The sequence below is a fragment of the Salarias fasciatus genome, chromosome 13, assembly GCF_902148845.1.
Source record: "Salarias fasciatus chromosome 13, fSalaFa1.1, whole genome shotgun sequence".
NCBI classification, from domain to species: domain Eukaryota; kingdom Metazoa; phylum Chordata; class Actinopteri; order Blenniiformes; family Blenniidae; genus Salarias; species Salarias fasciatus.
Genome location: NC_043757.1, coordinates 27,058,387 through 27,075,858, shown reverse-complemented (window position 1 = coordinate 27,075,858; position 17,472 = coordinate 27,058,387). Strand labels below are relative to the sequence as shown.

Here is a 17,472-nt window from a genome sequence, read left to right as displayed (position 1 = left end):
GCCTGTCAATCTCACGCTCCATCCGTCCCCCACTCGTGAACAAGACCCCAAGATACTTAAACTCCTCCACCTGGGCTAGGGTCTCTCTACCTACCTGGAGAGGGCAAGCCACCTTGTTCCGGTCGAGGACCATGGCCTCGGATTTGGAGGTGCTGATCCTCATTCCTGTCGCTTCACACTCGGCTGCGAACCGCCCCAGTGCATGCTGTAGGTCCTGGTTCGATGAAGCCAACAGGACAACATCATCTGCAAAAAGCAGAGATGAAATCCTGTGGTCCCCGAACCGGACCCCCTCCGACCCCTGGCTGCACCTAGAAATTCTGTCCATAAAAATGATGAACAGAACCGGTGACAAAGGGCAGCCCTGCCGGAGTCCAACATGCACCGGGAACAGGTCCGACTTACTGCCGGCAATGCGGACCAGACTCCTACTCCAGTCATACAAAGAACGGACGGCCCTTAACAGGGGGCCCCGGACTCTGTATTCCCGGAGCACCCCCCACAAGACACCACGAGGGACGCGGTCGAATGCCTTCTCCAAGTCCACAAAACACATGTGGACTGGTTGGGCAAACTCCCACGAACCCTCGAGCACCCTATGGAGGGTATAGAGCTGGTCCACTGTTCCACGACCAGGACGAAAACCGCATTGTTCCTCCTGAATCCGAGGTTCGACTATCGGTCGGATCCTCCTCTCCAGTACCCTGGAATAGACTTTCCCAGGGAGGCTGAGGAGTGTGATCCCCCTATAGTTGGAGCACACCCTCCGGTCCCCCTTTTTAAATAGGGGGACCACCACCCCGGTCTGCCAATCCAGAGGCACTGTCCCCGACTGCCACGCGATGTTGCAGAGACGTGTCAACCCAGACAGTCCCTGCACATCCAGAGACTTGAGGTACTCAGGGCGAATCTCATCCACCCCCGGTGCCTTGCCACCGAGGAGCTTACCAACCACCTCGGTGACTTCAGCTTGGGTGATGGACGAGTCCACCTCTGAGACCTCAGCCTCTGCTTCCTCCACAGAAGACGTGGCGACGGGATCGAGGAGGTCCTCGAAGTATTCCTTCCACCGTCCTGTGATATCCCCAGTTGAGGTCAGCAACTCCCCACCTCCACTGTAAACAGTGTTGGCGGAGACCTGCTTTCCCCTCCTGAGGCGCCGGACGGTTTGCCAGAATTTCTTCGAGGCTGACCGATAGTCCTCCTCCATGGCCTCTCCGAAATCCTCCCAGACCCGAGTTTTTGCCTCCACAACCGCTCGGGCTGCAGTTCGCTTGGCCTGCCGGTACCCGTCAGCTGCTTCGGGAGTCCCATGAGCCAGCAAGGCTCGATAGGACTCCTTCTTCAGCTTGACGGCAGCCCTCACCTCCGGTGTCCACCACCGGGTTCGGGGGTTGCCACCACGACAGGCACCAGAGACCTTACGACCACAGCTCCGGGCAGCTGCTTCGACAATGGAGGTGGAGAACATGGTCCACTCGGACTCAATGTCTCCAACCTCCCTCGGGACATGAGAGAAGCTCTCCCGGAGGTGGGAGTTGAAAACCATGCTGACAGAGGGTTCCGCCAGACGTTCCCAACAGACCCTCACAATACGTTTGGGTCTGCCAAGTCTGTCCGGTTTTCTCCTCCGCCAGCGAATCCAACTCACCACCAGGTGGTGATCGGTCGACAGCTCTGCTCCTCTCTTCGCCCGAGTCTTCGCCCGAGTGTCCAAAACACGCGGCCGAAGGTCAGATGACACGACAACAAAGTCGATCATCGACCTCCGCCCTAGGGTGTCCTGGTGCCAAGTGCACTTATGGACACCCCTGTGCTCGAACATGGTGTTCGTTATGGACAAACTGTGACGAGCACAGAAGTCCAATAACAGAACACCACTCGGGTTCAGATCAGAGAGGCCATGCGATCCAATCACCCCCTTCCAGGTCTCACTGTCGCTGCCCACGTGGGCGTTGAAGTCCCCCAGTAGAACAATGGAGTCCCAGTGATTCATTTGCAGATAAATCTTTGGACTCAGGAACTCAGGAAGAGAAACAGGTAGAAATCTTGGTCCTTGGTTGAAATACTTGGATCCAGTTTGACTGTATTTGTATTTTCATGTAGATTGAGCCAGTGTCTTTAGTTCTGGATAACATGAATTCTTCTGCTTTTGTGTACAAAATATTTTTATTGTGCATTTTATTCCATTATATTGTATATGTGTTCTCTGCTCTGCAATGAAAGTGTGAATCAGTGGCTGTGTGACTGGCTTTGGTCTGGACACTGATTGTGACTACTTTCACTTCTTTTACAAAATGCAAAATTAAATACAGCAAGGAAAAAACAAATCACCAGTGAAACAGCAGCAACATTTCATGTCTTTATTGAAAATATCCATTAAACATTCTCACAGCTGCTTGAAGAAATAAATGAACATTCAGCATAATGCGTCTAAAACATGTTAACTTGAGGAACACAACAACCACTTTGAAAAGTTGACTTGACCTCTGAATTCCCCACATCTCAATCAGTGGACAAACAAGTCTGATCCAAGAAGTTAACAGCTCACAAGTCAAAGGAGTCAAAGGACCTGCTGCTCCATCCTGGTGCCAGGTAAACCAGCAGGTCTTCAGAGGTGTAGAGGAGTCCATGTCTCAGTGGGTCAGGGCAGCTTCAGCACTTCATATTAGGGAAGTGGACATCATGACTGATTGGTCTGGATTCATTCAAACAATGGTCCAATAATCAAAGACTGAAGAGAAGAATGTGAGTTTAGTGCAGACTGAACATCTGGATTTGATCAAATAAATCAGAGTCAATCTTTTACTTTCCAACAAGCTCATTAATTGTTGGTGAATCTTCCTCATCAGACAGTTTGATTGACAGGACAGATGATCAGAGGAGCAGAGTTTTTACCACCATCATTAAGACAGGGACAGAAGAGTGGGAGGAGTTTGTCAGTGAAGCAGCAGCCAGTGAAGGAGTAGATCAGAGCTGCAGCAGCTACATCATAAAAAGAGACCAGACCCTCCTCATAATCCACAAACACCCCCACCTTCTCAGGAGCAGATCTCAGAGACAGATGTACTGCAGGGTGTTCACGAGCAAAGTACTGATTTCGATTTCTCAGCCATATGACCCAGAAACCTTTATCAGGCCTCACTGTGATCTCTCCTTTCCTGTTGATGGACTCTTTGCTCACTCCTAAATCCCATTTAGTCTTTCCTTTAACCTGAACCTCAAAGTAAAATTTACCTGAAGAGAAACTCTGTTTTCCTAAAACACACACACATTGATCAAATCTCTCTGGGTTGTCTGGAAGCGTCTTCCTCAAATCACCTTCACTCACTTGTTTTCCATCATCAGACAGAATGAGAAATGGATTTGCTGTATCAGGATCAAGAGTCACATCCACTGCAAACTGCTGCTTCCTCTTCAGATCAGCCTCAAACAGCTTCTTCATCTCTTTGCTGAGAGTCTCCTCCAGCTGAGCCACAGCTCTCACCACAGTCCCCTCATATGATGATGGACGGACGCTGACCTCTGTCCAGTCCTTGGTGGGTGGAGCAGCTTTCAGGGAGGAGAAGCCTTGGAGGAGGTGGAGGTGGTCTTCAGAGAGGAAGAGCTGCTCCACCTCTGAGCTCCTCTTCATCAGCTCACAGATCTCCTCTTCCAGATCTCTGATGAGACCTTCAGCCTGTTTCTCTCTGGCTTCCTCTTCCTCCTCCATCCTCTCCATCAGCTGCTTCAGGCCTCTCTCAACACACTCCTTCAGAGCAGTGAACACCTCAACACCTTCTGCTTTCTCTCTGTCTGCAGCAGCTTTACTCCTCTTCACACACTTTCTGATCTCCTTGATCTTCACTCGTCTCTCCTGGATCATCTGCTGCATCTCAGCCTCTGTCTTCCTCAGCTCCATCCTCTTTCGTTTAGCTTCTGCACTCAGAGGAACAACCTTGTGATTCTTGTGCTTTAAAACAGTGCACATCATGCAGACACATGTCTGCTCTCTCTGACAGAACAGCTCCAGAGGTTGATGGTGCTTCAGACACATCCTGCCTTCCAGGTTCTCCACAGGCTCCATCAGCTGATGTTTCTTCAGGCCTGACACTGTCAGATGAGGCTCCAGATGAGTCTGACAGTAGGAGACCAGGCACTCCAGGCAGGACTTGAGGGCCTTCACTTTGGTTCCAGTGCAGAGGTCACAGGGAACTTCTCCTGGTTTGGCAGCTTGTTGCTCTGAGCTGCTGCTGGCTTTGAGTTCAGCTTCACGTCTGAACTGAGAAACCATCTCAGAGAGCAAAGTGTTGATGTTGAGTTCAGGTCTTGTTCTGAACTGTTTTTTACACAGGGGACAGTCACAGATGACCTTGGTGTTCCAGTGCTGAGTGATGCACTCGTTGCAGAAGTTGTGTCCACATGGTGTGGAGACTGGATCAGTGAACACTTCCAGACAGATGGAGCACAGAAACTGATCTTCAGAGCGCAGATTGCTGGCAGCAGACATCTTCACACACTGAGGACAACAATGATTGAAGAGACTGTTAAATACTTTGATTGTCAACAATTCCACTGTTTCACATGACTTTATCTGACTGGAGTCAATCACTGATCTCTACACATACTGGATGGTACATTAATGTCAGGCTGGGAGCTGAAGCTGCAGGTCATTGTTTACATTTCTAAGATCAAAATGATTCATGCCTTTTGCAGAACCAGTTGGTCTAGTTCAAAATATGTGAGTTGGTGGAATTTTTTTCAACTTGATTTGTTTTCAGACTGAACTCATTGCATTATATTTGTAACACATATTCAATTTTGCAATAATTATAAACACAACATTGATTTAACTTTCGAAGTCTACCAGGTTTTAGACACCAGATACCCTGAACATTATAATCAAGGAGAGAGATTTTCTTAAATTCCAACCTAATTTCTTCAAAAACATCATCTCTTTTCATTTGCTGTACTTGTTCATCATCATTAAATCGTTTTCACAGCTTACATATATCAGCTTTAGTCACTCACACCCTGAACAGGAGGTGAAAAGTAGAGCTGTCTGGACAAAAGAGAACGTTTGTTCACCTTCTTCATCAGTTTCCTAAGAGTCAGTATCAGTGATCAGCTGTACTCATCAGTGTTGGAGTCAGTGTCTGTGAAAGTCCAGATGAACTCAGGTTAGATTTCTTACAGAGAAATTCAGAGACGTATCTGAACTGCAGCTCTGACTTTAACTTTAAATTTCTCTTCCTCATTCTAACGATGGATATCCAGTCCGTCCTCCTCTGACTGACAGAAGGGTGTGTTTGCAGCAGGAAGGCGTCTAAAAACATGCAGGACTCCGGCCTTCGAAGACCAGACCCAGCCGTCTCTGCTGGACATTTGGCTTTCTGGTGTAATTTTTGGAAAAGGTCAAAAGTTCATGCTGCAGTGATATTGTGACAGAAGCAGGAAACGGTGACTTTCCGGTGTCCAATAATTTATATGAAACAACAGTGGAGGGTAGACTCCAACCAAAAAGTATAAGCGTCTCAATACTTTGTCATGTCAGGCTGGGAGCTGAAGCTGCAGGTTGTTGTTCACCCTGTTGAAATTTCTAAGATCAAAAGGATTTGTGCCTTTTACAGAACCAGTTGGTACAGTTTAAAATATGTGAGTGGATGGACTTTCTTTTAACTTAATTTGTTTTTAGACTGAATTCTGAATCATTGCATTATCTGTCTGACACGTACTCAATTTGCTGTAATCATAAACACAACATCGATACTATATTCAAAGTCTACCAGACTTTAGACACCAGATACTCTGAACATTATAAACAAGGAGAGAGATATTGTTTAATTCCAACCTAATTTCTTCAAAAACATATTCACTGTTCATTTACTGTATTTTGTTCATCATCATTATATCATATTCACAGCTTACATATATCAGTTTTAGTCACTCACACCCTGAACAGGAGGTGAAAATTGGAGCCGTCTGGACAAAAGAGGACGTTTGTTCACCTTCTTCATCAGTTTCCTGAGAGTCAGTATCAGTGTGATCAGCTGTACTCACCAGCGTTGGAGTCAGTGTCTGTGAAAGTCCAGATGAACTCAGGTTAGATTTCTTACAGAGAAACTCAGAGACGTGTCTGAACTGCAGCTCTGACTTTAACTTTCTTTTCCTCATTCTGAAGATGGATTTCCAGTCCGTCCTCCTCTGAGAGAAGGGAGTGTCTTCAGCAGGGAGGCGTGTAAAACACGAAGGATTCCGGCACTTGAGGACCAGAGCCGGCCGTCCCTGCTGGACATTTGGCTTTCTAATGAAATTATTTGAAAGATCAAAAGTTTATGCTGCAGTGATATTGTATCATGAAAGTCCTGAAGATGTGCGAGTTTCTCATCTCCAATAATTTATGTGAAATTAAAGTGTTACTGACAGAATTCTAAGTTGCTAGTATTTATGGCGTTTGTAAGTCTCCCCCTGAGTCTATTATAATCATCCACTCCAAAACATTTATTCCAAAGTTGTCACAAGGGATCCACAGGATGATACAAGAAAACACAAAGTGGACATGGTAAGAAATCATGTGACTCCACAGCTGGTAAAGCCTCTACCTGTGGCAGGTCACAGTTGAAGTAAACAGGAAGTACAATGGTGCACTTTCTTAAAGGCAGGGTTCATACACATTTAAACCAACAAATTTCCATGACTTTTCCATGACTTTCCCATGACTTGGTAGCAAGTTTCCATGACTATACCTGACCTCGAAAACATCAATGTATGAATGAAATATAGGAAAAAAAATTATGTAATAATAATAAATCACCACAGTGGAACTGTCAAAAGATAGATCTGACAATTCTGGCGTCATACAAAATAAATGTTTAAGTAACACTGATATACCAGCAATATGTTTACATAAGGTAAGATATGTTATGTTGTTGGGCAGCTCGCCTCTCCCCACCATCCCGACGTAGTTATTGACATGCGGCCAAACAGCAATCGTCTCTCTGAAAGGTTAGCATTTTCCATCTCATACGACTTGTATGAAAAGTGAGCATTGGCTACCTTTAGCGCCCATAAAACTTCTGCAGTTAGTCCCTTGTTTCAAGATCAAGGTGGCGGTACCGCTGCTGCAAACAGCCGGCGTCATAGTCGTCGGTAACCAGTCGCATCGGCCCCAATCCAAGTTGTCCCTGACCTCGTCGGCCCCAAGCCAAGTTGGCCACCGACCAACTCGACTCCAGCTCCCGATCAACTCGGCCCCGACTCCCAACCAACTCGGTCCCAACTAACTTCAAAAAATTACCGGTAAATTTGTCTGGTGTGCCGCTGCTATGGAACCTGGAGTGGGTCTAATTTTCAGCCCTGGAGTTTCAGACCTCAGACCGGCCCACTTTAGATCTGAAATCAACTGAAATCATGATTTATAATCTTACATATGAAATCTAAAATACCAATGTTCTGTGAAGCTTTTCTTAAACATTTTAAATTCATTCCAAGTAAGGGTTGCTTTATAATGCAAATTTATTTCAACACAAGTGCATTCAAATATTATACTACACATCTTTTTTAATCATTTCAGAATCTATATTTCAAATATCGATTAACAGATGTCCAAACCTTAAAAATGAAATAAAAACATGAAATATTAGATAGAATATGAAAATGTGCTTTCTCATAACACTACCATCTGTTTTTCAAAGAAACAGGGCCGACCCTTAAACATTAATAAGCACCTGAACCGTGCTTTGGTCTCTGCCACTTTGTTTATGAGAAGATCATCATCCAAAGACAAAGGATCTCATTCTCATTGCACATGAACACAGTTGGCTTAACGTTTTTCTGGGTCCGAGGGCTCCTAAGTCTGTTTTCAATGATTTTTGCTGATCAGAAACTCCTCTCAGAGGAAACTTGTGTGAAGGACAGTGTTAATAGCAGCTTGTAGGCCAGTTCAGTAACATAGACATCAGTGAGCAGAAAGAGAGAGAATGAGGAGAGCACAATGGTGTTACTTTCATCCTATTTGCTTTTCAACAGTGGACTTTGTGTATTTACAATCTTACTTTAAATGGTTAAAAAAAGATTCCCTGGTCACTCCTGCCTTTCTGGTACAGAAAGTGGTATTATTGGAAGTAATGCTGCTTGTTCACACACTGTTCTGACAGCTCAGCTGTTCCTTCCATCCTGACAGGATCAGTCCCTCACCACCACTGGCTCCTGCTCTGTGTCAGTCATATTTTAATATCCATCCATCCATCCATTTTCTAAACCGCTTCTCCCTTTCAGGGTCACAGGTGGCTGGGGCCAATCCCAGCTGCTGCAGGCGAGGGCGGGGTCACCCTGGACAGATCGCCAGTCTGTTGCAGAACAAGAAAATATACCAACACTTGTCTTCAACAAAATTAATCAAAGCAGAAAGAAAAGATAATAAAGCAAAAAGATTGCTTCCGTCTTCTGCCTGGCATTCCACAAGCGTTCAAGCTCTGTTCAGGAGGTCAGCCAGTGGATTGGAGTGCAGCGAACTGCAGGCGGCCGACTCCACGGAGCAGAGGCAGACCAGGCGTGATTACGTGTGCCAACGCTGGTCGTGGCAGCAACCCAGAAGGACAAAACAGCTGGCAGGTTCCACTGCAGATTGATCAGCCACTGCTAATGTACAATTGAAAAAGGCAGTCATACACCTGCATGAACCAGCTTAGAATATGAGGGTGTTTCGACTGCGTACCTGGCAGAAAAACATCTAATTGGCACACCCAGTAGGAGAGGTGGGGGGGTCAGTGACCTCACGATAGCCACCTAAACACAGACAGCTGATTACAGGCAGCTGATCCTGACAGTAGAGGTGTGCCTCAGGAAGGAAAGCTGTATTCACTCACCTAACAGCAACTTGGCCCACAGATGAGGGGGAAAAGCACCCCAAACGCAGCCCAACAGGCAAACACAGCTCGCACAGCTCACACCAGGAAGTGAGGAAGCCCAGGGGCGGGATCTACTCCGGACTCAGCGGCAGAGGCTGTGCCAATGAGACTGACCTACTTTTATACACAGCTCCCCCTGCCAGGATTGGTTAATTACTGCCAGCCAGGAGAGGATCTCCTCCTGCCACATATGTTAGCCCTATTGGTTACTGTTAATTGTTTTTTATTCTTTTGGTTATTTTTCATTTATTTTTTGTTTTGTTTGGGTTTGGCAGTTACAGGTTTGCATTTATTTAATTTACTTGTGAGTTGTGGCTGCCCTTCCCCTTGTGTTTATTTAATTATTTTCCTTTTTTTGAATGAATGAATGTGAGGGGAAAAACCCTTTTTTTAACTCCCCTTGTCTTTTTCCCTCCCTTTCAGAAGCTGAGCACGACGGTGGCAGAATCGGTGTCCCTGGGTGGTGGGTCTCCCTCCCGTGTGATGTGCTGCGCACCCCTTTTTGTTTGAGTGTGTTCACCTTTATTTTCAGCGAGTGAGAGTGTCCACGTGTGTCTGGGGTGATCCTTCCGAGGCCTTCATTCCCCCTACTACCCGTGTCCCACCGGTAAGCCTCAGCTCCTGATTGGGCCCCCTCCCCCCTCTTCCCCTTCTTTTAAGAGGAGTGAATGAGTATTTTTGAAATTCCATATTTAATAAAGATATTTTCTGTTGGCCAGAACCCACGTCTCCTGCTTCTTAAGCCACGAACCTGAGTGTCCTCACTTTTAGTTATTTCCTTGGGTGCAACTCCCAAGGTGGCGTTGTCTGGCTTCCGTTAATCTGATTCATCTCGCCACACATATACAAACAACCATTCACTCACACCTAGGGGCAATTTAGGGTGACCAATTAACCTGACATGCATGTTTTTGGACCGTGGGAGGAAGCTGGAGTACCCAGAGGGAACCCACACACAGAACATGCAAACTCCACACAGAAAGGCCCCGAGCCCCGGCTGGTATTTGAACCCAGGACCTTGCTGTGTGCATGTTTTAATGATCTAAATTCTCAGCTCAAATCTCCCCAGTTTATAAAGCCTAATCTAACATTGTGTGCTACTGTACATTTAATGGGGCAAATAAACAATGAAAGGAATGAAATCAAACGGGATTCAACCTAAACTCATTAACATATGAAGCAGATATAACCTGACACTGACAGCCAACACACACTCACACTGTTAGCTTCAAGATGCTAACTCGCGATAATGCTAACGAGCAAAAACGGACATTTTAAGCAACATAAATACAACCCAGGAGCTGCACAACACTAACAGAAGATGCTTTTTGGTATATACACATTTATCTAACATCATTTGGAACATAAAACACATCGTCACTGACTGCTCCATCACATGAACGCATCAGCAGCTGAACTAGGAGCAGGAAAGAAAAGCGGACGTCTTCAACAATAAGGGCGCCACTTCAACATAAAAGCACATACACGCAGTCAATCGCAGCTTGACAGCTGAACACCGGCACAACGAAAAAGGTGAACACCGGCCATGCGGCCCTAGCATCAGACCGGCCCACCCGGAATTGTCCCGGTTCTCCCGATTAGCCACTCCGGGCCTGTCTGTCACATACCTGTCCTCTGGGGTCGCAAAAAGCTCGTGATGGGGCTGGCTTCGTGGCTGCCACAGCAGCTTGGTGCTTTGCTTCTTCAGCATGGCTCGTCTCCCCATATCGGAGATATCAAACTTCTTACTACATATGACACATTTAGCTTTGCCTTTGTCCTCCGTCTTCTCCAGCTATGATTTATATTTTTCTGTGCACAGCCAAATATTGCTGAACGAGCACTTTTCCGGCATACCTGCGAGGCTAACTGTTGTAGCATGTTATCCTCGATCCAATCTGCACCTTGCTGCACACGTCACGTGACCAGACGAGAACGGAGGCTGATCGGATCAATGCGCGATTCTTTGATATGAAATATTTATTGATCAATTTTAAATCAATCTCATAGGTCATTATTACTAAATTTTATCATTTGGTGAGAAAAAAATCCATGACTTTTCCAAAACTTTTGAGGTGAACTTATTTTTCCAAAACTTTTCCAGGCCTGGAAAACGACATTTTAAAATTCCATGACTTTTCCAGGTTTTTTCGAAACGTACGAACCCTGTAAAGGGCCAGTTACCTAAACAACATCGCTATAAACAATAAATTAAATGGCCAACACAGAGAATAAAAAAATGTTAAATCTAGAACAAACCATGAAAACAACAACATATCCATCCTTGCTTCACACAAAAAGCCAACAACAGTGGAGGGCAAACTCCAACAAAAAAATGTCAGCGTCTCAATACTTTGTCTTTGGTTCAGAATGCAACAGCTCGTCTCATCTCCAACTCCTCAAAACGCTCACACATTACTCTGGTCCTTCAAGCTCTCCATTGGCTTCCGGTGCGTTTCCGAGTCCAATACAAGATTCTGTTATTTGTGTTTATGGCTATAAATGGGCATTGTAATGAATGAATGAGTGATGCATCTTGATGACTATTAGTCTTTGTTAATGATGAGGGGTATTGTGGGAATGAGAACATTACGTGTGTGTGGATGTGCAGAATCTGTTGGATAAAGACGGCAACTGAAGTCCCAGAGTCGGTGTGTTTATTTTTATGTCAGTCAGCGAAGTCTATCGACATTATATGGTGTAAGAAGAGCTGAGCATCTGGACTCAGTGTGAAAATGCCGAAGTTCAACCCTCCCAACGAATTTAAGTTTGACTGCCCTGCTGAATGGACGGAGCGGAAACAGAGATTTTGGTGCATTCAGGCTGGCGACAAAGCTAAACAAGGAAGAGGGGGAAATTCAAGTGAGTTCGTTGGTTTATGCGATGGGAAGTGAAGCTGAAAAGATATTCAATTCCTTTGAGTTTGCAACGGAGGATGAGAAGGATTATGATGCCATATTGAAAAACTTTGAGGACTACTTTGTGCCTCGCCGCAACGTAATCCATGAGCGGGCATGTTTCTACCAGAGGAGCCAGCAGACTGACGAATCAGTGGAGATGTATATCTGGACAATGTACGAACTGGTTCAGCATTGTGACTTTGGTAACTAGAATTTGGCACTCAGAGAGCGCAGACCTCCGCCACAGCTCAAATCAGTCACCAACAACCATAAGAACACCATATATAATCAAAGAACATTGTGATCGGGGGTGAGAATCCGGTCAATTTTCAAATTAAAATGAAGTAAAATAACATAAATTATGTTGCTTTTCGGTTTTCCTTTTCAGATAAACACACACACACACACACAGGGAGAGAGGACGACAGGGCGACAGAGAGAAACACCACACGCTGCAGCGCTCCCCTCCGATCACACCTCCGATCACAATGTTTAATTATATATGGTGACTGATTTGAGCTGTGGCAGAGGTCCGCACAGTGCCAATTTCTAGTTTTACTTGATTTTAATATGAAAATGGACCGGATTCTCTCGTATTTTCCGTTCCCGACTTCCTGTGTGGTGCGATCTGCTCTGTCCAATTTTACAACTGGCGGTGCATGGCGCGCGTCTCGCGGAGAAAATAGAGAGGAGCGGAGCGGGCGCGCTCCACGACACGAGCCGCTACACACGCGGCGCTGTCCCGCGCCTCTTGTATGAACCGTCAGATAGGTTAACAGGGGCGCCGATCTGACAGTCGGTACGCAGCGCTTCCACTTCCTCCACAGGAAGCGGCGCGTCCTGTGAACCAGGCATTTGTCCCCCCTGTCGGCGGGCCTGCTCAACCATGTGAAAGACTCCCTATCTCTCAATGATAAAGAATCCTTTAAAAAATTCCTGGATCCAGATAGTGATCCGGATCTTCACCAAAATTTAATCAATTCTAAGTTAGCCCAAGACCCACCTTTCCACAAAGTTTCATTGCAATCCGTCCATTACTTTTCCCGTGATCTTGCTAACAAACCAACCAACCAACCAACAAACCGACGTGATTACGTAACCTCCTGGCGGAGGTAATAAGAGGGACGAGCACATCAGAGACCGCCTGGTGGTGGGGATTAAAGATAAAGAGCTATCCCGTCAGTTCCAGCTCATGGCGGACTTAACGCTGGCTCAGGTTGTGGAGCAGGTGCGCCAGACGGAGGAGATAACGCGGCAGGTTAATCTCGAGTCGAACCAGAAGGAGGCACCATTGGCTAACCTGAATGCAGCCCAGCGCCATGCCGGCTGATACAAGAAGAAAGAAGAGGCGTGGCAAAGTAACAGCAACCCAGCAGCCCACAAAATGGAGGAATGTGGCAGATGCGGCAAACCAAGACACTCGGAGGAGAGGAGATGCCCTGCATTGAAAAGTAAATGCAACAAGTGTCAGAAAAAAGGACATTGGGAGAGGGCATGTCATTCAAAGGCTGTAAGAGAAGTCACAGAAGACATGGATTTGTCCCACTTCCTAGGTGAGGTCAACAGTAAGGATGAACAGGATGAATCGACTGTTAATCTAACCATATGTGACAAGCCTATAACCTTTAAAATTGACACTGAAGCTGATGCTACTGTTATTGACCAATGGACATTTAGCAAAATAAATCCTGAAATTAAACTGCAACCACCTGACAGTCCATTCACAAGCCCTGGAGGGAGGCTTCAGTGCATGGGACAGTTTTGGGCTACCACCAGCTACAAAGAAAAGCAGTACACATTCCCAGTGTACGTGATAAAAGGGAAATGTAGCTGCTTATTGAGCCGACCCGAAGCCTTTGAAATGGGCTTAGTGAAGTGTGTGGATGAAGTCGGGGGTGTCTTCAACTCAGGGGGTTTGCTAAAGACTGAACCGGTCAAAATAACATTACAAGAGGGGGTTCAGCCTTATGCAGTGCATACAGCCAGACCTCTGCCGCTAGTTCCCCTTGTAAAGAAAGAGCTGCAGAGGATGGAAAATGAGGGCATCATTGAAAAAGCAACTGAACCTGCAGAGTTGTGTACTGATATGGTTCCCATCCTCAAACCCAACAGGGAGGTCAGGTGCTGCGCTGACCTGAGACGACTCAATTGAACAGTGAAACGTGAGAAATACGTGCTGCCAACAATGGAGGAAATAATGCCACGTCTTGTCGGGTCACAAGTGTTTACCACATTGGATGCTGCCAGCGGGTTCTACCAAATTCCCCTACATGAGGACAGCAGGAGACTCACAACATTCATCACTCCAGTCGGGAGGTACGCTTTCCGCTGCCTCCCTTTCGGAATAACAAGTGCCCCTGAGATATTCCAACGGAAAATGTCAGAAACACTGGCAGGTCTGGAAGGAACAGAAGTCTACATGGATGACATACTAATCCATGGTCCGACACAGGAAATCCATGATCAGCGGTTGACAGAAGCTCTGAGGGTCATCGAAGCAGCAGGCCTGAAATTGAACAAGACAAAATGCAAGTTCAGTCAGAGACAGGTCCGCTTCCTTGGTCACCTCATCGATGAGACAGGAATCAAACCCGATCCAGACAAAGTGAAAGGAATAGAGAACTTTCCCCAACCTCAGAATGTGACAGAACTCAAAAGATTCCTGGGGATGGTAAATTATCTGGCGACGTACGTGGCAGAACTTTCAACTGTGGGTAAACCACTTTATGATCTACTCAAAACAAATATGGAGTGGGCTTGGGGGCCAGCACAACTGGAGGCATTCCTGAAACTCAAAACTGCTCTCGCCTCTGCTCCTGTACTCACCTTCTACGACATCACCAAGCCGACTGTGGTATCAGCAGATGCCAGCAGCTACGGGTTGGGGGGTGTCTTGCTCCAGCAACACGGAGATCACTGGAAGCCCACTGCCTACTGTCCCAGGCGCCTGAGCGATGCAGAGACCAGGTACGCTCAAATAGAGAAAGAGTGTTTAGCCAGCGTTTGGGCTTGTGAACGTTTTGAGAAGTACCTGTATGGGCTTGACAGCTTCAGGCTTGTAACTGATCATAAACCTCTCGTCCCCCTGATGAACAGTAAAGACTTGGACAGTGTTCCCATCAGATGTCAGAGATTGCTGATGAGACTTATGCGCTTTAATGCTGTTGCTGAGTATGCTCCAGGCAAAACCCTCGTAGTGGCGGATGCACTCTCCCGGGGCCCAGACCAACAGGTCGGAGATGGAGTTTCACACGAAGACATGGTGGCTCACGTCGATGCTGTCCTGAGCCAAGTACCAGCCACACCCCAGAGGATGGAGGAGATTCGAGTCAAGACAAGAGAAGATCCACAGCTCCAGACCATCTTGGGCTTCATCAGGCATGGCTGGCCTGAATATGCAGAGAAGGTACCAGAGTCAGTCAGAGACTTTTTTCAGGTGAAAGGGGAGTTGTCCGAGATGCAAGGTTTGGTCACTAGAGGGAGCCGCATAGTCATTCCTGCAGTGATGAGAGAAATGATTTTGGAAAGAATCCATGATGGGCACCAGGGTCTAGTTAAGTGTAGAGAGAGAGCTAACCAATCTGTTTGGTGGCCAAAATGTCAGACCACATCACTGAGAAAGTTCAGCAGTGCATGTTCTGTACCCAGAACAGACACACACAGAGGAAAAAGCCACTGATGCCAAGCGAGCTTCCACACAGACCATGGCAAAAGGTTGCAATAGATCTATGAAAGTTTAACAAGAAAAACTATTTGATCGTGTCTGACTCAAGGTATTTAGAAATCCTTCATCTGCCTACAACCACAAACAGCCAGGTAGTTACCAGTCTAAAAGCCACATTTGCACGCCATGGCATCCCAGACGTGCTTGTCAGTGACAACAGACCTCAGTTAACATCAGCTGAGATGAGGGAGTTTAGCAGAGAATACGATTTCAAACACATTACAACAAGCCCACATCATCCTCAGAGCAATGGACACGCTGAGAGCCATTCAAGTTGCAAAACGGATACTTCGACAGGAAGACCCTCTCCTCGCTCTGCTGTCATACAGAGCCACACCTACTACCTCCACAGGAGTGAGCCCAGCAGAACTGTTGATGGGTAGAAAACTCAAAACCACTTTACCCACTCTGCAATCCAACCTCGACCCAAACTGGACCAGCCAGGATACCATCAAAAAGGCAGACGCCACCGCCAAACAGAGGCAGGCCTACTTCTTTAACCTGAGGAATGGCATGAGGGCTCTCCCTCCACTGAGCCCGAGAGATGCAGTCCTCACAAAATTGGATGGACAAAAACAATGGACTGGGCCAGCTGTTGTTCGCAGCCTCGACTCCACATCCAGGTCTTACATTGTGGAGACAGCCCAAGGTGAGCGTTACAGGAGGAACAGGCGCCACTTATTGGCCATGCCTGAGCCATCACCAACATCTGCCAGCCTACGGCGAGAAGAGATGGCAACAGCACCGGATCAGAATGCCACAGTGGCTCATGGCACAGTGATACCAGCCACTGCAGTTCCAGGGACTGGTGTTGTTACTCGCTCTGGCAGAGTGAGTAAACCAGTGGTCAGGCTGGATTTGTAAGGACTGTGGACTGAGAAATGTTTGTCCCTTCTTCTTGTTGTTGTGTGTTTATTTAGAGAAGGGGAGGGGACATTGTTATAAAAAAATAAGAGGACATTTGTTTAGAATTTGTCTCAATCTGTGTTCATTTACAATGTTCAAAGAGAAGCAAAGGCAGGCATGGAAATTTATCAACCTGCCAGGACACTACGCTCGTGGAGCCACACCTCCTTGGTTGTCCCCAGGGCAAGATATAGAAAGTTTGGGTGACCACTCTTTTGCTGTTCTTGGCCTGAATCTCTGGAACTCTCTTCCGTCGCATTTACAATCTGTCACTGAACTTAATGTCTTCAAATGTCATCTCAAAACGCACTTATTCCGTTTAGCGTTTGACGTTTAGCCCTTTTCAACTGTGTGTTTCTTAAAGTGTTTTTACTTATTTATTTTATTTTACTCTGTTAAGCACCTTGTGCTCCTTTTGGCAGTTTGAAGGCATTCTATAAATAAAATTTGATTGATTGATTGATTGTCATGTGACCTTGACCATGTGACCTTGACGTCTCCTGCTGTTCTCACAGAGACTGATTGTCTGCTGAGGCCCACAGAAATGTGTGCTGTGTTTATTCCAATGTCTTCAAAGGTCCGTAACATCCAGGATGGCAGAGATCACTGGAGGCCATGATGATAATAACTAATAATAAATACATCTACATGGATCCTTCTATTTGTCTGTGGTGCTCTCAGTGAAATTTTTCACTCGAAAAACTCATAAAGTACTCAAAAAATCACTTCAGATAGGCTTCAGTGTGGGATAAGGCACACACATTGAGAGGAACAGAGAAAGGCCGCAGTTTTCAGCTCTCAGCAGACTCAGAAGTCCCAAGACCCCGCTTTCGGGTCATCCAGCAAGCTCATTGGCTACTAGCCCTGTCAGTCAAACATTTCCTCCGACGTGATTGGCTCAGAATTCATTGACGACGAGCAATGACGTACGATGAAGAGGGTCCATCAGTCTCTGCAACGGTTGGCTGGTTAGCCATCGGAGGCCGGGATAAGTCACTTGATTGGTTGAAATGGAACGGAAACTGTTCAGTCGCCATATTGGATTCCTCGGTGC

At 46.4% G+C, this 17,472-nt stretch overlaps 1 protein-coding gene and 1 long non-coding RNA gene across 4 annotated transcripts; both read right to left on the bottom strand.

Annotated features, from left to right (window-relative positions):
- Positions 1-2,349: 2,349 nt before the first annotated feature.
- LOC115399609 (E3 ubiquitin-protein ligase TRIM39-like) lies at positions 2,350-6,149 on the bottom strand. Of its 3 annotated transcripts, XM_030107101.1 has the most exons (3): positions 6,040-6,149; positions 5,068-5,135; positions 2,350-4,498 (listed from the first exon to the last, which is right to left on the bottom strand). In XM_030107101.1, the coding sequence occupies exons 2-3, from the start codon at positions 5,074-5,076 to the stop codon at positions 2,849-2,851; spliced, it is 1,659 nt and encodes a 552-aa protein (XP_029962961.1). In that variant the 5' UTR covers positions 5,077-5,135; positions 6,040-6,149; the 3' UTR covers positions 2,350-2,848. The 3 variants fall into 3 exon arrangements, with proteins under 3 accessions (XP_029962961.1, XP_029962962.1, XP_029962960.1); XM_030107102.1 differs by lacking the exon at positions 5,068-5,135 and having other exon boundaries at positions 6,040-6,115; XM_030107100.1 differs by lacking the exon at positions 6,040-6,149 and having other exon boundaries at positions 5,068-5,246.
- Positions 6,150-7,540: 1,391 nt separating this feature from the next.
- LOC115399645 (uncharacterized) lies at positions 7,541-9,029 on the bottom strand. Its single transcript, XR_003932703.1, has 3 exons — positions 8,847-9,029; positions 8,696-8,766; positions 7,541-8,619 (listed from the first exon to the last, which is right to left on the bottom strand). It is a non-coding gene; the product is annotated as an uncharacterized LOC115399645 (long non-coding RNA).
- Positions 9,030-17,472: the final 8,443 nt, after the last annotated feature.